This window comes from Periplaneta americana, chromosome 4 (genome assembly GCF_040183065.1).
Source record: "Periplaneta americana isolate PAMFEO1 chromosome 4, P.americana_PAMFEO1_priV1, whole genome shotgun sequence".
Taxonomy (NCBI): domain Eukaryota; kingdom Metazoa; phylum Arthropoda; class Insecta; order Blattodea; family Blattidae; genus Periplaneta; species Periplaneta americana.
The window spans coordinates 47,415,710-47,437,769 of record NC_091120.1 but is presented as its reverse complement, the minus strand read 5'-3'; the positions used below and the strand labels follow the sequence as shown (position 1 = coordinate 47,437,769).

The 22,060-nt window shown below is 36.0% G+C and overlaps 1 protein-coding gene across 7 annotated transcripts in view; it reads right to left on the bottom strand.

Moving 5' to 3' along the window:
• rdgA (retinal degeneration A) overlaps positions 1 to 22,060 on the bottom strand; it is a 727,627-nt gene that overhangs the window by 181,971 nt on the left and 523,596 nt on the right. Inside the window, exons 1-2 of one of the 7 annotated variants that reach the window (XM_069823285.1) lie at positions 16,492 to 16,894; positions 1,175 to 1,581 (exon numbers count right to left, since the gene is read on the bottom strand). The exons of 3 other annotated variants lie outside the window; for them this stretch is intronic. In XM_069823285.1, the coding sequence (XP_069679386.1) occupies positions 1,175 to 1,347 (173 nt within the window). In that variant the 5' untranslated portion in view covers positions 1,348 to 1,581; positions 16,492 to 16,894. Of the gene's footprint in view, positions 1 to 1,174; positions 1,582 to 16,491; positions 16,895 to 22,060 lie in introns of those variants that run through there. 3 more of the 7 variants (XM_069823284.1, XM_069823286.1, XM_069823287.1) reach the window with 3 other exon arrangements.

Sequence of the window (22,060 nt, the reverse complement as noted above, 5' to 3'; positions counted from 1 at the left end):
TTGGATGAAATAGAAGTACTTATAAGTTAGGTTTACTTTTGCTTATTGTAGGCGTTATTATACTGGCTGTTCATTTCAAAGTGTGTCATGACGTCACTGTTGTTGGGTCACCGATTTGAAGCGACTTTCAGCTTATATGTTAGAGAAGTTGCCTATTATTTAAGGCGTTCTTCAATCTGAACTTGAAAACGTGTATGGTATAACTTGAACGTCGTAGCAACAGATAGCGGTCTGTACGGTCTGTGTGCTACCATAACCTCTTTCGAACTGTGTTTTGCGCCGGCAAGTCGTACGCAGGGTATTTGTTATCATCGGTTGCGTACGGTAACATTCCACAACACAAATCAAATGCTCCGTGTCCATGTTGACCGTCGAAGTTAATGTCAACAAATACGTAAGTAATCGTCTTAACCCTCTCCCCATATCCCGACAGTACGTATTTCCAAACAGTTCACATTCCTGCCACTACCGGCGTTACCGTACGTATCGGTTCGTACTTGCATGAACGCCGTACTTGCTAGGCAACTTCTCTACCTCATAGGTTATACACCTCTGCGGAAGTGTAGGAAGATTGAATTCTCTAGGCTCATCGGCTAGCCACATGACGGCATACAGCGAGCCATGACACACTTTGAAATGAACACCCAGTAGAATAGTTTTTATTTATAGTCCTAGGTTTATTACATCTATTCATTTATAGTATTTATGTTTATTTTATTTTATTCTTTTTATTTTTATTTTTATTGCTGTAATTATTGTATTATTGTAATGGTACTATTGTATATTATAAATCACTGCCACCGGGTGTATACCCAATTATAGTGTTAATGAATACATACATACATTATTAACGTTTTCTGTCACAATTCTGCAAAGCCTGGCATAAAAATTATACAGTATATTACTAAGACCGTATGTCTATTAGACTGATATCATAAGATTATCATATGATATAATATATAGGCCCTATTTGATGTCAACATTTACACCCATGTAATGTGGACCTCACAATTTTGTATCCGGTGCCACAATTACATTCATTGCAGATATACCTTTTGTAGACGCTCTTCATAAGATTATCATAAGATTAACATAATGTTCTAAGAGATATTATAAATGCTGTACAGTGATTGATTTCAAGATAAACAACGATAAGGTTGCATAATATCCCTACCTTGCAGAACTGCTGAATTCCCGAAATATGCGTGTGACAATGTCCTCGGAGCGGTTGTTGAATCCGAAGATACCCAGCAGCTCGCCTGAGTGAAGGCAGTACGGGCCAGGAAAGCTTGATATCGCGCCCATTGCAAACATACAGATTGCACTATTATTCCTTAAAGATGTCATCACTGTAGGTAGACAGACAGTGTTCCAGATAACAAGCAAGTAGTGCAAACTGTTTGCTCAGAGTCGGGTAACTCAACTTCCTTCCTGGCAATCCGCTATCGTCATGCTTGTCAACCAATAAGAAGGGGGTAAATTTAATCCGTCCTTCAATGTTCACCACAATTTCCACTGCCGCTAAAATAGTTCCACTCAATTTTTCTTCTTTAGTATCGGAAAAAGTATACTTTGCTTTAGCTATAAGTCAAAGAAGAATGAAATAGGGAAGACTCGGCAAATTCCGCAATGTTAAGAAGTAAAGGCTGGTTCACAATAAACCGGAAACGAGAATCGAAACGAAAACGAAAACGGTAAAACTGATAAAATGTGAACATTTAAATGTGAGCATTCACAATTAACGAAAAGCTTGCCGGAGCCCGGGATCGGGAACGGAGAGTTGGCCAAGTTTCAACTTTGGCGTTCACGTTTCCGATCACAGCCCACTAGATTCATTCTATTGCCATCTAAAAGCTATTTTGCCGTCGTATATTTTGTAGCAAGAAGACCGTGACATAACCTATGCATTACTTTGTTCTGTGCTGTGCATCATGGAGCAAGTTTTATTTGATGAGATTCTAATATTGAGTGTTGAGGAAAATCCTCACGTTTACGATAAGCGGCGCGCCTCGTATACAGATGAGAAAATGAAGGAGAATACGTGGCTTTCAATAGCTGCATCTTTGAACACCGATCGGAAGCGAATCATATTTTATTACTGTATTGGTTGTATTACACACTACATATTCATGCTTCAATTCAATAACTACTGTTGTGTTCATTTTTGTTCTATTACAAATGTTTCTTCTCTAATTATTTTACGTTATGGTAGACTTAAAATAGGTTGTGATAATAAAGATGCATGGGCATATTTATAGTACCGTATATAATGAAATGTTTCAGTTGAAATTTCGAAGTTGGTTAAGCTGTGTTTATGTTGGCTGCCTTGTACTCATGAGAGAACGCCATTGGTCAATTACACACAGATAACATCAGAATGCGTAATATCGACTTTACATATCGTTATTGACATACATATCGATATGCGTAGTCATCTACGTTCTCGGTTTATTGTGAATCAAAAAATTTTTATATTCACGTCCTCTGCTTCTCGTTTTCATTCTGGTTCTCGTTCCCGGTTTATTGTGAACCAGCCTTAAATCTATCATATTTTTTATCAAAACGTTTATTGAAAAATATTATCAAGGTATGTAGACATGGACGAAACCTTTCATTAACAAATGAGATAAAGAGACCTATTAAAATGCAAATATATTTAGTTGTATACATACATTACAGTTGAAAAAGAACAACTCGGGTAATTCCGCAACATTGCGGATAAATTCACAATAGGACTTGGCTAATTCCGCAGTCGTAAATAATTATGAAATAGTTACATTATGAAAGTAACATAAAAGGAACAATTTATATGTAAAAATGCTCACTTTCTTCACAGCTGTGTAGCAAAACACGAAAAAAAGACAACTTTCGATGTTTCACTGTATTGCCGACAGGGATTTCGACCAATATCCTTGATTTTTTTTTTCTATAGCACTGCAAAGGACGTTCACGCTATTGTAAAGCCGTAGTAAAATCATATATGCACTACTGCGGAATTACCCGTATTGCGGAATTAGAAGAGTTTTCCCTACGTCATATTTTAGAAAAAATAAATGCATAGAAATAGATGTCTGTATGGCATTAAAAAAATAAAATTATAAATGACTGCTCTACAAATTTAACAGTGTTAACTCGAAGCAGAAGCTGTGTTGGAAAGAGTGGGTGAAGAAAGAATGATGCTGAAACTGATCAGAAAGGGAATTGGTTGGGTTACTGGCTGGAAATAAACTGCCTACTGAAGGATGGCCTGAAAGGAATGGTGAACGACAGAAGAGTTCAGGATAGAAGAAGATATCACATGATAGACGACATTAAGATATATGGATCATATGAGGAAACAAAGAGGAAGGCAGAAAATGGGAAAGACTGGAGAAAGCTGGGTTTCCAGTGAAAGGCCTGCCTTTAAGCAGAACACTAAAATGAAATGAAAAACTAAAAGCAAAAATATTACATAGGAAACAGAAGAATTTGGTGAATGAAACTGATAATGGTACACTTACGCAGGAGTGCAGAAATTTCCTGTCATTTTAGGAGCCAGCCCAAAAATGTAGGAGTAACAACCTATACTCCGTGTCAAGTACGGCAGAGCGTACTGGCTCCTTGTGTATACTATCTATTATAAAAATATGTTTTCTTTTACATCACGCACACAATTTAACTAATTGAATTAAAGAATAAAATTAGTGTAACACCACAAATCAGGAAGAGGAGTGACTTCTAAATTGGCAGTGTGTTTTTCCTGTAAAATGAATGCACAAGACGCCTTATTGCAGTCTGAGTCATTGAGTCATATTTCTGCATTCTCGTCTTTTGAATGCCTAGCTTTTTTCACGGGTGTTGAAAGTTTCCCCTTCAATTTAAACTCCTTTCTTATTGTTAGCACTAGTTTGTAAGAAAATGTTTGTGATTAACGCCGCATGTTTAGGAGCTTCAGTTACCTTGAATAAAAAGGCAGTACGAAAGTACAAATTACACGTTTAAAACCATAGTTCTTTCATCGGAACTCAATATTCTTTTCCGGGTTCGCAATTTTTTAAGCATTCTGGCGACTTCTCCATTGTTTCAGTACGACAAGAAAGAACTAACTAATTGAAGGTACACTGACTTATTCTTACACAGCTATTTGAAGATAAACTAAACTAAACTTAAAACTATTTGTATACAAAAAACAATCAATATTTAAACAAACTACAACATCGGATACATTGGCAATCGACACTTTTAAACAGGATAGTAATACGTTTGCACGAGCCCAGCGACAAGCGGTAACTGTCAATCAAAACGCGGTGGTGGTTTTAAGCTTACAATTCTATACCTTCTGAGTTGCAAAATACAAAGGTCCTTTAAATATTTCTTCCAAGAGCTATTGTTAAATGAGCGAAATAGTTCCCTATTCCAAATGCACAGTAACTTGCTGGTCTGACACGGAGTGTAATTCCTATCAACAGTCGAGTTGATATTTGGCATTGACCTCGGTATTAATTTTTATAATAATTTAAACCGTCAAAATATTAATGAGATGTTTTAGGTATGAAGCTATAAGTCATAAACACTACTGTCAGCTACAATTTAAAGTGCAAAAAAAAAAAAAAAATCAGCATGGACTTACAATCTTATACATTATAATAATGACCTAACTCTTGCACGGTCGTGTGTGACTATGGATGTGCCTTGTGGTCTTCATACAAGGTTCAAGGCCCTTGCAGGATCAATTTCCTCTACTGCAGGTCCATACATATTACACATCATCAAATCACATGAAATATTTGTTCTTTATAGTGACCTGAATCTGTCTTTATTAGGTTCATGTCACTAAATCCTCGCTCACACGAAGCAAATTATTTTCGAGAAATAATTCATGGCGTGTTTTGAGCTTGTTCTGTGACGTCATAATAGACATCACGAGACATTTGCAGTATATTTACGAAAATAAGAAGAAAGAAGGAAAACAGAAATTTTGGGCCCAATCTCAGGCGCCAGTAACAAACAGCAGCGACCTGGCGTCCGGCATTTCTACACCTCTGCACTAACGGATCAGGAAAGTAATTCTTCTGGGGATTGTAATGGTGACAATAAAGAAAACGATAATAAATTTGGTGTTGTGATACGGTAATCATGACGGTAGTTTGGTTGGGGGTAGTGGCGATTATTATTATTATTATTATTATTATTATTATTATTATTATTATTGTTGTTGTTATGGCAACGGTGACAATGTTGGTGCCAACAGAATAAGCTTGAGCAAGGTGATTATGAGAATGGAACTTTTAAACAGTTCAGATATGTTGGAGGAATTATTTTCTACACAAGATTTAAAACGCACAAAATATCACGCTCTCTTCACTTCGAAAGCTACAAGTCCGCATGGAAAATGACAATAATGGTGATACAGATGTTTTTACTTTTCATTTCTGAATTTTTGACCATCACTTTTTTAACATCCTGTATTTATAGTTCCTGTGGGAAGAAGACAGATAAGCCACCGGCGTAGCTCAGTCGGCTAAAGAGCTTACCTGCCGATCCAGGGTAGCGCTCAGGCGCGGATTCGATTCCCGCTTGGGCTGATTATCTGGTTGGGTTTCTTTCGACGTTTTCCCCAACCGTAAGGCAAATGTCAGGTAATCTATGGCGAATCCTCGGCCTCATCTCGCCATCACCAATTCCATCCAGGCTAAATAACCTCTTAGTTGATACAGCGTCGTTAAATAACCAAGTAAAAAAAAGAAGAAGTCGAATATTCACTTCCATTCAAGATTCCCAATCATGTAACACTATTACTTAAAGCAATTCCTGAGCTACAGCATCTGAGTTTCATTCAAAATTATTCCTTGTTATATGCACGGTAAATAACTGGAAAATATACTTAATTTGTGATGTTATGTAGTTTGCCTTCAATGCTGCATTGCGGACAACGCCAAAGCGACTGCAAAGGACTACAGGCCTAGATGAGAACACGTGAGTGAATGACGCAGAACCAAATACCCACCATTTTGGAGAAAAAAATTAAATGCTTATGCCTTTTACAAGAATTTGAGAGTTTTAATGTAAACATTAGCCCAATAGTGATACCACAGTCTAGTATATACAGTCACGAAGCTTGAGTTTATGAGGGTACTAGGAACAATAGACTGTGCAGGTACTATTTCGCATTGTCTCTGATGAGGCGATAGTAGCCATCCTAGTGGTTAGCAACTATCTACTGATGTATATTTACTACGTATTGAGCTTCGTGACTGTATATACAGGGACATCATTTTATTTTTACTTCAATTTTTATTGAATCTGAATTTTTTAATGTACCTCACTCCCACCCCCTCTACTAGTAAACTTCCAATGGTTCTCCACACAGAACAGAGGATCCCGTGTGCAGTACTGCGTTACTGAGTATAGTACGTTCCAGAAGTATGCTCGCGTTTTCCAGTGACGAAAGAGTTTTCAATATTGAATCATATTTTTGCACAGGTACTGTCGTCCGTTTGCCTACGTCGCATCCCGGTTTCCCCCACCTGCTTCTGTTCGCCCCTCTGTAAAGTCTAGTAGCTGGGCTGTCTTAGCTCTTTTCTGAAAACATTAATTTCTGTTAGGAATTGGACGTCTACGTAATATTATACAATTGTTTAAAATAACTTAAATAAAAGGGCCTCGTTAAGTAATTAACTGTCACGTGATTCCCCCTCCTTTCTACGACCCTGCGACAAAACCAGTTGGACGGACAGTAGATAGGATGTCTGAGTAATTTTATCTTTTCGGATTGGGCAGAAGTAAAGATTGAATTTACAGTACATAAGGTACTCTTTTATAGAGTAGGTACAGAATTATTTCAACATGAGTTAGAGCTGAGACGAGATGTTATGGCACCAACATGCGCGAAGTTTTAAATTGCCGCCCAGCAGGGTACAGGAGTGGGGGTTGTTTGGGTTACGGTTCTCAAGCTCAGAGCGACAGGTATATGCGTTTCATCTCTTTCTAAAAACATTCGTCTTACCTTAGTATCCTACTCAAGATTCCGAAGGTACCTAATGGAATTACGCCCGCTATTCCATCTTTACATTCTTATTCTTATGGAAATGTTCTAAAAAATACTGTCCATCACGTGCTCAATTTCAATGTAATTAATCTCTACTTTCTTCACATAATCATACACTGATATTAATTCTTGGAAGAAGCGATTACAGAGTCGGCCTCTGCTTATGCGTAGCGTAGAAATTATAAATGAGTCTTCTTATGACTTCCTCATCAAAACTGTCTACAGCTGCAATAATCTTCTTCTTCGGCTGTGATTTTTCCGGGCTGGAGAAAGATCTGCTGTTCCTGCCTCAATATTTTTCCCTTCTTTCCTGATTCTTGCCAAGGTTCGCTTTGAAATACCAGTGGCAGCCAGTACTCTTGGACACACGCTTTTCAATGGAATTGGTATTCCGTTTACAACCTCTTCTGACATGAGTTTCCATACATTGTATGCTATTTCATGTCCTTGACTATGAACTACTCTATGATTTCACACCTTAGACAATGCCATAATGAGGGCGCTCAGAAGGACAATGTTTTCAGTATTAGCAATAGCGGTAGTAGCAAAACGATCTGAACACTCGGAATGCTAGCAACCAACTAACCCAACACCCCTCCAGTTGAGTGTGAGGGCGAGTCCAAGCAAACGAACTAAAATGCGTCCCTCGCGCCGATGCCATAACTTCTCGCCCGGGCTCTACTAGTACGAAGGACGAAACTGGCAATTGGAATTAGGTACAATTGTCTATAGTGCGATAATATGCACAAAAGAACTGAAGCCTGTATCGAAATTAACGGCCACCATTTTCAAAAATGTGTTTAACTATCCATATTATGATTAGTTTTCAATTTAACTTCAGTCTCTATATTGTTCGCTAATGTGCTGTAATAGTACAATATACACTGCATAATTAATACGTCCGAATGGATAACTCTATTCGTGAGTAAAAGCACTAAGTGTTAATACAGTACTGTATTTTGATTAAACAAAAACGTAATGAAAATTATCAAACTCAAAATCGCGATACTTCCTAGTTTACGTAAATGGATGAACTACTTTTCTTCCCTCCTATACCTAGTAGAGTGATTTGTATTTTACGCCAGTATCATCGAACTCCAGTCTTGGAAGGGGGAGCAAGCGGTGTTTCCGGTTCTAGACCTTAATCCAAGGATATAGCCAGGTTAATATTAAAAATGTTAGTAAAAATAAAATGATGTCCCTGTACTAGACCATACCTGCACAAACAGCGCTCAACGAGCGCGCGCGCTCCTTCGGAGCGGCAGAGCTGTGTTTACCGCTCGCCGAAACGGAGAGGAAGATACGTCAGAATGACATAGACTTAATATAGGTAGAGGAGAGGGAAACGACCACTCAGTTATCTAGTGGAGTGCAGTGTGTAGACCTATTCTCAGTAACTGTTTACGTTGCTTACCTACTGCTACAGTCAGTATGGAGGAATCTAAAAGACGGAACATAACATTTAACATTTAACGATTTACGGCTCGAACTTATTGATCTTCAATGTCACCTAAGGATTAAAGATCGTTTGAATAATACTACTAGTCTGGTTGAGTTTTACAAGACTAAACATTAGCAATAATATCCACGACTACACAGGCTGGCTGTGAAAATGATTGCTATGTTTGGCTCAACATTTATATTTGTGAGCAACTGTTTTCTATAATCAACTTTAACAAAGGCATACATCGAACATCTGTAACTGATGTTTCATTACGATCAGTAGGCTACTGTTCCTTTCAGCTGCCAACAGCATAAAACCTCGTTTTGATGTACTGATAAATAAAAATATAACAAAATAATATTGTACATTTAAGTAGCTATAGCATTTCTATTATTTCTGTAAAATAAATATTTCTTTATTAATTAATAATAGTCCAAGATAGTTTTGTAAACACTGAACGGGAATTCATTTCATAAACACTCGTAATAGTACTTCTTTTTGGGTATATCTTGTAGGAGATCACCCTTTCTTCCAGTCCATCCTTATACAGAGCGCAGCTAATATCTGCATTCCGCTCATGAGCTGTGAGCCGGCTCGGAGAGCGCAAACCTTGTGCAGCCCTGTGCTAGACTGTGGTGGTACATAACAATTGACTATAAGAGTTGAGACGTAAGCAACGGTTGAGACACAGGATCCAAACATCACTTACATTGTTGCATAATTCAGTAAGTACTTAACACCGGCTTTGCTTCTAATAAATACAAGTTAACAAGTTTATCTTATTCCTCAGTGATAAACTAGGTGTAAAAATAATTTTTATGTATTAGATATAATAAATTATAAAAAATACAGTAATATATTATAAAATTAGGTATAAAATTAGTTTAATATCTGTATACAATATACAGGTCTATGATTTTACTCCTCATAGGAGATCTGTTTTTTCATTTTCAGTGCTATCGTATCATTCCATATTTTAATTATTGATGGAATCAGAATCCATGCAACGTCTCAACTCTCATAAAAGAACTCTAGAGTCAAGACATTACAATATATAATGAGGCATTTACTATTTCATCGGCCTAATTCATTTTTTATTTGAGTACATTTGTGTGTACCTAAATTTATTAATTGTATGTTAACGGAGGTCATTGTTGGATCCAACCAATCAGAAGGTGTATACTCATTGTCTCAACTCTTACATTCAATTATTTATTATCAAGGGACTCTATACATTCCATGATTAGAGCACAATCTTGACTATGCGTGAAAACAAGAACAAATGACAATCATTTGTCAATGTAATTTTCTGTATTGTATCAGACGACTGCTCACTAACGTACTGATCCATTACTAGAGTTCCGCTGTGTTCATGTCTATACCTTAATTTCGGAAAAACTAATCTCAATTTCAGAAAAGCTCATTTTAATTTCGGAAAAGCTAAACTCACTTTCGGAAATGGTTAATTCATAATCAGAAAAAACTTAATTTCGGAAAATGTAAATTCATTGCCAGAAATGGTACCAAATTCAGAAAAGATTGAAGTCTATTTAGGATTTGAAGACTTCTAATTTTTTCAGCTTAATAGTAATACTGTGATTTTATCCTGCATGTTAAGATAAAACTGATTCCCCATATTCTCTCAAGAGAACACAAATATTGTATTAACACCATAGCCACTGACTGAACAACGTTGACAATATTCATTTACATGGCAAAAAGAATTGTTGCGAACATTATAATTTATATTAATTTAATACAATACATCTAACTTAATGCAATACCATTCAGAATAAGAATAAAACTAATTTAAACAATATTAAAGCTTTCCGAAATTGAATTTCCTTTTTCTGAAGTCAACTTTACTATTTCTTCCGAACTTTATATCAATGCGCTATTTCCGAAACTGGTACCTATTACTTTCTCCGAAATTCTACACACTTTTCCGAATATAATTGAACATTATCTGGAAGGTATATATTCATTCATTGGGTGTTCTGTCCAAGGGCAGGTCTTTCACTGCAAACCCAGCGTTCTCCAGTCTTTCCTATTTTCTGCCTTCCCCTTTGTCTCCGCATATTATCCATATATGTCGTCTATCATCTGAAATCTTCTTCTGCCACTAACTCTTCTCCCGTTCACCATTCCTTCCAGTGCATCCTTCAGTAAGCAGTTTCTTCGCAACCAGTGACCCAGCCAATTTCTTTTCCTCCTCCTGATCAATTTTAGCATCATTCTTTCTTCACCTAATCTTTCCAATACAGCTTCGTTTCTTACTCTGTCCATTTCACACGCTCCATTCTTCACCGTATCAACATTACAAATGCTTCTATTCGCTTCTCTTCACTTCGTCGTATTGTCCATGTTTCTGCCCCTGCTACTCCACACAAAGCACTTCACTAGTCTCTTACTTAGTTCCTTGTCCAGAGGTTCGCAGAAGATGCTCCTTTTTCTATTAAAAGCTTCCTTTGCCGTTGCTGTTCTCCTTTTGACTTCTTGGCAGCAGCTCATGTTACTGCTTATAGTACACTCCAAGTATTTGAAGCTGTCCACTTGCTCTATTGCCTAATTTAGAATTCGCAAGTTTACCTTCTTTACTATTCTTCCTGTTTCGTGATATCTTCCATCCAGAGTCTACAAATTGTTTCCAGTTTTTCACTAGGTCATCAATATAAATATTAAAAAGAGTGGTGATATACTGTACCCTTATCGAACACCCTCATTGATAGATTTTTTTTAGATATCTAGTCGTTGTTATTCACAGTTATTTTTGTTTGATAATAATAGAGGCTTTGCACCGTTTTTATAAGTTGTCGTGGGTATCCTTGTTCTTGTAATATACGCAATAATAAATTTCTATCCACACGCTCAAACGCCTTTTCAAAATCAATGAATGAATGAATTCTCGATGTTTCTCTATTATCTGCCTAAAAACGGAAGTATTGTCATTGCAGCATCTACCCTTCCTGAATCCATAATACGGAAGTAAATACGGTAAGTGATCGGACTAATCCCATGCAAAAACTGTATTCCTATTTTATTGAACGTCGGAGAGAAGAGAAGAGTCCTTTATCGTACTCTGGGGTCAAACCCACGATTTCCAAACCCGCAGATAATTGCTCTTCCAAACGAGATAACGCGCCTCGCAGAAATAGATGCGACTAATCGATATAGAGGGTTTTTTGTTAAACGATATCCGAGTCTGGTATCTTTAGTAACACACATTTGACATTTGAAAACATTTCTCTTGATATGACGGTCAGGTTATAATTTCACCCTTTCATTCCTGGAGGCTTGATGGCACAGTGCCCTTTATAGGAGACGTGGTGTGTCTTTGATCACACGGCATCAACAAATCCTGTTATGCTACACGATGTAAAATCGATATGGTTCCATAATACAAAAGCAATTCCTCCGTAAAATTAATTACACAGTTCACACGCAGTATTTCTAATGCCAAATCACATCAATATACTATTTTAACACCACAATATTGATGTTTTGTATGTAGAGAATAAAATTAGTATGCTTGCTACTGGGAATTTGATAAATGAGAGATTATGTATAATTACTTGAATTTATAAATAATTTTCAAATCATCCGACAAAATATTATCAATATTTGAGAGCTTATAGAATTCCCCGAAAAGTATAAATACCAACCATCCAGTACCGAGTTACCGAGTTGCTAATCGAACTTTATAATTTAATTGCACAGCAAATTTTTTTGTCAATTGTACAAATACAAATTATGGTAATGCTGTATAATTTCTAGTGATAAGAGTGAATGAAGAAAGAATGATACTGAAACTGATCAGGAAGATAAAAAGGAATTGGCTGGACCACTCACTGAGAAGAAACTGCCCACTGATGGGTGTACTGGAAGGAACGGTGAACGGGAGAAAAGTTCGAGGCACAAGAAGATATAAGATGATAGATGACATTAAGATATAGGGATCATACGCGGAGACTAAGAGGAAGGCAGAAAATAGGAAAGATCGGATAATGCTAAGTTGGGTAGAACACTATGAATGAATGAATGAATGAATGAATGAATGAATGAATGAATGAATGAATGAATGAATGAAAGACCTTGTAAGCATGATTTTGTTTCAGAACGCCCTCTAAACTACCACTAAAATATTGCGTTAAAAGTGACTATTGAAATCAAACTGAGTGTTTGTCCACAGCAAAATTGCGACAAAATATTAGTTCCAGCTTTGGAATCTATGGGTGCTATTCATAGACATTTCGCAGCACGCGCTACGAGCGTACTAAGCTAGCCCCGGCTATCCACTGATTACTAGTACAGAATTCAAATCATATCCTAGTGCTAACACTGGTTTATGAATACGAAAAACGCTGATCATCCACCGGAAGCCCGCGCTAAAAATGTCTATGAATACGGCCCAAACACTCTCATGCTCATAACGTTTCTGGTTTCATGTCTTTTGCCTAGTTGGTAAGAAATTTTACACCCAAAAACGTTTTTCGTGATTTCCCAAAGTTATAGGAATGGACAAGGGTTGTTTTGAATATAAGCTCCTCAAACAAAGTGTTATGTTAATCACTGACATGCAGAAGTTCGATATCCTATAGTTCGACTGCTTACGTAGGAGAATTAGACAAGCCCCTATAGGGCATTAAGAAATGGGTTTGCCATTTGAATGGGAATTGGTTCTGTGTCTTGCAGTGATATTTCTGTTAAAGGAAAACAGAATATTGTATTGATTAGGACATCCATATTGATCACTGATTTTAAATTAATGAACTCTTCTTTTTCTATTTGAGAATTGTGCCGTTTGTGAGACGGAACTGTCGGAACCCACTGTGGTATTAGAAGCGCATACACAAGTCTCGGGGCGGGCAGGAAATGCAAGTACTGTATTCGTTGATGGATAACCAATAAGAATTTGTATTCATTTCATCTGCCACACCCACTACCCTTATTGGACTGAACTTTCAATTATGTTCAGTCGAACTTAGGAGAGTCCACTGTATTTGCTACTCATCCATAATCTCAAGTGAATGTGTGTATTTCTGAATTATTATAATTCTATCTAAACGAAATAGCCTACGAGGGCATGAGCGATAAGAACTGCGCGAAATGCTTTCATTTAATACGTGACAATATAAATAACTTTCGGCATAAGTACTGAGAAAATTGATGGAATTCGATGACAAATATTCCCGTGAAATAACTGAACTGATATGAATATGCAGCGCAAGGCATATAATTATTTTGATATGACGTACACACAAGCATCCGGCCTTTTGGTTTCACATCCTGACTGCCTCGTGCTTGAACTGAAGTCACGTGTTAAGAGAAAAACAAGTCATAATAAACAATAGAGTGGGTCGCACAAGTGGGGTGATAGCTATGTTGTGACCACAAGCTTGTGAGACTGTTCACACGCATTTGACACACAAAGATACATCCATGCTAATGAAAGATTCACAGATTTAAGGGAAGGAATAGGTGAAATTACTAAATCTTACAGTTTTCATTTTTTTTTCTCAAAGACCAAGGATACCAGAATAAAATTATGTGACACGTTTCCTTATTAAGATGAAATAAATGGCAGGAATTTTTTCAACGTGATTTTCTTTAATTTTCGACGTGTGGAACCATTTATATATTAATTAATTAATTAATATATAATTAATTAATTAATATATAAATAATTAATTAATATATAAATGGTCCCACACGTCGAAAATTAAAGAAAATCACGTTGAAAAAAATTCCTGCTATTTATTTCATCTTAATAAGGAAACGTGTCACATAATTTTATTCTAGTGTCCTTGGTCTTTGAGAAAAAAAATGAAAACTGTAAGATTTAGTAATTTCACCTATTCCTTCCCTTAACTAATTCAGAAAGAAAACTCATTGTGAACTGTTTAGAAGATGCGTATATTGGAGTATTTCATTGTTCGTAATGGAGCAATTCTTCTCTGTATCAGGGACACACACCGATACGTAAAATATCTCATCCAGTTTCGGGAATTAAATTACAATTGAATAATGCGATCTAACAATCTTCGCCGACACCAATATTAAAAAAACACAAATGATAACATTAATCTCCATAAATACCTACCCCTGACTACAGGTATGGCAAAGAAACATGTTTATTGAAACAATATTTTGCAGTAAACTTCGTAGACTTTTTATAACTACTCATTGAGTTGGTTCTTTAAAATAATTTCAAGAAAATAATTATTTATTAGCACAACATATTTTAATATTGAAAGAATTTTCCTATGTTATATTAGATCAGTTGTGTTCAACGCGTAGGGTAAAGTTGGTAACATTGTGATACGAGTAATATTGTGATAGTTCTTTTTGAGAATTTATTACAATTTTACTGAGCGAGAGAAGAACCGGTTTTGTGCAGCAACTTGTCCGAGAACATTCCTTTAACGCGTTGACACAAAAAACCGATCTTCCTCTCGCTCAGTAAAATTGTAATAAATTCTCAAATAGAACTATCACAATATTACTCATATCACAATATTAGCAACCTTTACTCTATATTTTATACATTATACAGTATATTTTAAATTACAGAATGCGACATATTGTATAAGATTACGAACTTAATTTCTAAATAAATGAACTAAATTCATCAAAATGAAATTATGCTTTCTTCATGCAGACGAATCCAATATGATAAACACGGCATGACTTGAAAGATAAGTACGTTATCGTTTTTTAACTCCTACAGAGACAGAAGTGGAACAGCTGAAGATCTGACAATAATGTGACGACGATGAATTGAGAATCCTAATCTTACTCCTACAGAATCTACATTTATAAAAATCTCACATTATACTCGTATTCAATATCTTGAGACGTGAGCATAGTAAGAGATAATAATTATATATTTTACATTATATTTTATGCTCGACCATGCCGAAATGTAGTAATTATACACCTGGTAGCAGTACTTTAATGCATGTCATTAAAGTACACCTATTCATTAAAGTTCAGGTTTTCGATTATTCTCGGATATGCAATCGAAAGACAACTAGCAAAACGTCACGCAGGCTGGAAATCCAATACTGTCGCAGAAGGTTATGTTCTGTTACTATAATAATTAGCGATAATTATAAATAATATTCAAATAAATTCAATTTGTCATCTCGTTTTTCAATGTCGAATTCAATTTCAAGGTTATATCAAGTTTAACGTTTATCTTACTCTCGAATTTATATCAAGGTTGTCGACATTCGTTGCCCAGAAAAAATCAATACGTTCGCGTCTGCGCACATCTCACAATTTACGAGATTGCACAAGGTCAGTTCGCTCCCCAGTCACATAAGAATTACATGAATACTTGTGAATAATTTCAAGTTAGAAATATGGTCGAGCATAAAAAGTCGCTTGCGCTCGTTTCATAAACATCCTCGCGTCTTAATTACTATCATTATAGGCTCGTTGCATAATGTACTATTATTGAAAGTGAGTGAATATGACTGAGAAATGTGAACTTCATGTGACAAAATTTCCTGTATATTACGTGAAGGAAGCGCGACCATACTGAAAATTTTACGAAATGTTTTAATTTGCTTTTACTAGTATTTCATACCTCGATAAAACATGATCGCATTTTTGGCCTTATTCCTACTACAGTTAACATTCCATGTTATTTTGAATATCAACTCAGATGCACGTAAGATTATTTTACGACGCTTTATCAACATCTTAAATTATTCAGCGTCTGAATGAGATGAAGGTGATAATGCCGGTGAAATGAGTATGGGGTCCAGCACCGATAGTTGCCCAGCATTTGCTCGTAATTGGTTGAGGGAAAACTCAGGAAGAAACCTCAACTAGATAACTTGCCTCGACCGGGAATCGAACTCGGGCCACCTGGTTTCGCGGTCAGACGCGCTAACCGTTACTCCACAGGCTTGGAGAATATTATATGCTTAGCACGGAACTACTGTAGCCTATATCAAAATTATGAACTGTAGTATTCTATTTCAACAAATATCTGCAACACTGTCGTAAATACCTAATTAAATAACACTATACATTCTTGTTTAAATTTTAACACACAAACACTTCACTACGATTCCCTGATAACACCATACATTTCACGAAGATTTTAAAGAACGAAAATATTGGACATTTACTTTACATTTGTGTCAAGGACACTCACAACAAATCACAAACTTATGCACGTCACTGAAACTTGAATTTGAATGCTGACATAATATCGTCGAACCACAACACTATACACATCCAAACACGACAGTTATGCCATTGTAGTGTGTCAAACAAGTAGACACTTCTTGAAGCCGATCAAGCGCTGTGTAGGAAATGTGGAGGGTCATTTCCTTCGTGGTATCCTGATTATACATCCTATCAGAATTCCCGATGTGTGTTATGTATACATGGCGCTCCTACCTACTCTCGACTACAGTGACTCTATGAATACAGCGTGGAGTTGGGCACGCCCACCGGCCGCGATTAAGATTCCAAACGCACTGAAAGCTCTTCTGGAGATAACACGAAATTGTAATCTAATACTCCTGTATTCACAACTATTGACAAACAACGTCTTTAAATAAGATCTAAAGTATTGTATACAAAAATAAACATATTATCTGTCTTACGTGTGAAATAATACAGGCCCGAACTGTAAAATTAAGTTAGGTTAACTGGCATGCGATATCAAATGTTTTATTATTTTTATGCTCGACCATGCCGAAATGTACAGGGACATCATTTTATTTTTACTTCAATTTTTATTGTACCTGAGTTTTTGAATGTACTTCACTCCCACCCCTTCTACTAAGGAAGTTCCAACTCCACACAGAACCAAGACCGCAGATAGTAAGCAGTACTGAGTTACTGAGTATAGTACGTTCCAGAAATATGTTCGCGTTTTCCAGTGACGAAAGAGCTTTCAATATTGAATCATATTTTCGCACAGGTACTGTCCGTTTGCCTACGTCGCATCCCGATTTCCCCCACTTGCTTCTGCTCGCCCCTCTGTAAAAGCTGGGCTGTCTTAGCTCTTTTCTGAAAACATTAATTTCTCTTAGGAATTGGACGTTTACGTAATATTATACAGCTGTTTAATTTAACTTAAATAAAAGGGCCTCGTTAAGTAATTAACTGTCACGTGATTTCCTCCCTTTCTACAATCCTGCGGCATAACCACTTGGACGGACAGTAGATAGCATGTCTGAGTAATTTTATATTTTCGGGTCGGGCAGAAGTGAAGATTGAATTCACAGTACGTAGAGTAGGTACAGAATTATTTCAACATGAGTTACTAGTACGAAGGACGAAACTGGCAATTGGAATTAGATGCAATAGTCTATAGTGCGATAATATGCACAAAAGAACTGAAGTCTGTATCGAAATGAACGGCCACCATTTTCAAAATTGTGTTTAAATATTCATATTATGATTATTTTTCAATTTAACTTCTTTCTCTATATTGTACGCTAATGTGCTGTAGAGAGTATACACTGCATAATGAATACGTTCGCATGGATAACTCACTTCGTGAGTAAAAACACTTATTCTTAATACAGTACTGTACTTTGATTAAAGAAAAACCTAATGAAAATTATCAAACTCAAAATCGCGATATTTCCTAGTTTACGTAAATGGATGAACTACTTTTCTTCCATCCTATACCTAGTAGAGTGATTTGTGTTTTACGCCAGTATCATCGAACTCCAGTCTTGGAGGGGGAGCAAGCGGTGTTTCCGGTTCTCTAAAGGTATAGACAGGTTAATATTAAAAATGTTAGTAAAAATAAAATGATGCCCCTGTAGTAATTATACACCTGGTAGTAGCCCTTTAATGCACCTCATTAAAATACACCTATTCATTATAATTCAGTTGTTCAGCCAATGAGAAATCACCATTGTACCATTATAAAACCGCAAGTATCGATTATTCTTTCGGATATGCAATCGAAAGACAATTAGCGAAAAGTCACTGAGGCTGGAAATCCAATGCCGTCGCAGAAGGTTATGTTCTGTTACTATAATAATTAGCGTTAATTGTAAATAATATTCAAATAAATTCAATTTGTCATCTCGTTTTTCAATTCTAAATACATTTCCAGGTTATATCAAGACTAATCTTCATGTTATTCTCTAGATTATATCAAGGTCAATGACATTCGTGCCTCGGAAAAAATCAATACTTTCGCGTCTGCGCACATCTCACAATTCAGGTCAGTTCCGATCCTCACTTACATAACCATAACGTGAATACTTATGAATAATTTCAAGTTAGGAATATGGTCGAGCATAAAAAGTCGTATGAGACTTGCCTATAATGGTAATTAAGACGCTCGTATAAAAGTTATGAAACTCGCTTGCGCTCGTTTCATAAACTTCCTCGCGTCTTAATTACTACCATTATAGGCTCGTTGCATAATGTACTGTTATAGTATCGAAACATCTGGTAGGGTCTACAATAAATATACATATATTCCCAGTTAAGATAATAAATAAATAAATTAATAAGTAAATGAATAAATAAATAAATAAATAAATAAATAAATAAATAAATAAATAAATAAATAAATAAATAAATAAATAAATAAATAATGGTTTATTTAACGACGCTCGCAACTGCAGAGGTCATATCAGCGTTGCCGGGGTGCCGAAATTTTGTCCCGCAGGGGTTCTTTTACATGCCAGTAAATCTACTGACATGAGCCTGTCTCATTTAAACACACTTAAATGCCATCGACCTGGGCCTGGATCGAACCCCCAACCTCGAGCATAGAAGGCCAGCGCTATATCAAGTACGCTACCGAGGCCGATCCCAGTTAAGATAATTATTGAACAACAATATCATATAATTACAATAAAAAAGAAAAGAAAAACAAATCATAGCCTACATAACAAATTTTGGGGATTGTGCAGGGCGTGTAACTCACAATTTTAAGAGAGAAAGAATTGTCAAGGATAGAATTGTTCATAGTACTGGATCAAGTGCAAGACAGAAAATAATTTTTGATTTTTTTTTCAATAAAGGGGCACTTTAATTGATAATACAGTGCAATTGTTCTGGCATTTTTTGATAAGAAAGACAATAAAATAACATTTTATCCTGCATAATTACAGTATTTAATCCTTAAATTTCTTCAATAAATGTTTATACTGATTCATACTTTTGTGTTAAAATTAAAAAAAAAAACCCAAAAAGACCGACTCTCGTTAATACGCGGTACCGTTTAATACTCAATTTTTATGCGGTCCCTTGAAAAGAGTCTTACCGAGGTTTCACTACAGTCTGGTATATACAGTCACGAAGCTTGAGTTGTGAGGGTGCTAGAAACAATAGACTGTGCCGGTATTATTTCGCATTGTCTGTAATGAGGCGATAGTAGCGATCCTAGTGGTTAGCAACTATCTATGGATGCATATTCACTACGTATTGAGCTTCGTTACTATATAGTAGACTGTGGTTTCACTGTAACTCGTTGAATCACTGTACTCTCGACAGGAAAGGAGAAAGAGAGCGCGAGAGAGAGAGAGAGAGAGAGAGAGAGACGAAGGAAACAAAGATTGTCGTAACTCGACCGCAACACTTGTCAGTAAAATTCTGAGTAAGTTCCACATTTTCCTTGCCAAGACGCTGTTTAATGTAAACATAGAGTCCCTGCGGTGGTCAGCCTATCACGTGGGTTCGAATCCCGTACAGACGTACAAGGTCGCAATTGGCAGTTTTCTCGGCATTAGGGGGACATCTACATTTCCGAGGACAGATTTGTTTTGTAATTTTTCCTATAGTAATTTAATATGAACCTTTAGCATTACAACCGTGAAAGATTAATATTAAGATATCTATAAAACTGACCAAGCTACGCATTAAAATGTCTTGGCATGCAAACCAGAGGTCTACATCCGACGTTTTCGCTCGAGCGCCAAGTAGTTCATAGCACATGCATGATGGGTAAAATTGTCGCGAGCGATAAATCCTCGAACGGTATAAGCCGAGCGTTAGACATTCGTTCTTGTTACAGTGATGAACTGTGTAGTAACATCATAGATGTTTATCATTTCAAAACTTTGCAGTGTTTAACTAACCTCTCCATAGTACAACTACAAAACTTGCTTTAAAATGTAATATAATTGTTGCAGGTAGATTTTTTCTTTTTTTTCCACACAGGAGTGATTTTGTTTTTTCCACATCTGATAGATGTTATTGGATGTAAATGTAATTATTATAAACGGAGAACATAATCACGATAATGCAAGAACCGTATCAAGTTTTCTAGTAATAATAATAATAATAATAATAATAATAATAATAATAATAATAATAATCTCTAATAATTAATGTATCAATCTTTGCGCCTGTAACAGTTCTGCAGCATGGTTATTCGTTTTATTATATTTTCTGTGACGTTATCTCTGTACTAATATTGTTATTAATCTACTGCTATATCAATACTATTTTGTAAAACGTTTCTACATTGTCGCAGTATATAGGCGGAACACTATGTATGGACCTATCATATTATATATGTGATAAATCAAATAATGAATAATTTTTAATTAACAATAATAACTGTATATCGAAGCTTTTCATACTATTTTATTTATAACTTCATGTTCCTGTTTTGATACGTTCCATTAGACTGTTCCACTAAACGTTTGTCATAAACTCAGAAAATAAAGTCTTATTTTTACCGTGTGAGCAAAACATATGTGTATCTCATCTGTCGCCTTCCATACAAGATACACATGTCGGTGAGATGACCTTGTATTGTGCTTCTATTCATTACGAGCGTATCACGACCGATCTTATCTCACTCGAGGGTGCGACATTCGACTGAGTTCAAGCGAGCGATTTAACTCCAAAGCATCACTCTGATGCAAACAAAATACCAGCTAGCAATCTGCATCGCACATTTTTCAAACATACACCTTCAAGGGTAAAAAAATAATTGAATTTTTTGAGAAGCCCCGTAAGTCAAATTTTAATGAAATTGAGTTTATTGCTAATTTCTATTCTATAAGGATAGATAAACTTATACCATTCTGTAGAAAAATACCACAAGTCAAACGATATTTCTGTTGTGACATGTGCTCTTGAAAATTAGGTTTCGTGGAGAAGATCCATAAGTCAGTGACAGCGCTGACACAGAATAAACAAAACTATAGCCTAAGCTAGTGATGTCAAAGCAAGCGCATTTTTCTGACCTTGACGTCGTGCGCTTGCATCAAGCGCTAAGTATGGAAAGAAGAAAGGTTGTGTATATGAATAAACAGCCTGTTGGATTATGAAAACAGTGGTGCACAAACTTCAAACGGAAGGTGAAATTTTATGTCGTTATTTTTATATGGCTTCTTTCTGTTTGATATTATCTATATATTCTGTAAAACAAAAGTACTAATATCAATTTCTTAATATTGCAGTTGTGTTTTAAATCTTAATAACATAACAAAGAATTAAGAAGGAATATTCACATAAATCCCATAGTAGTACAATTATACTGTACTAAATGGATGAAACACACCATTCATAAAGAAAGTGATATCCCCAAAAAGAGACTGAGTATGACATGATAAGTTGGAATTGATATTGATGGTACCTTT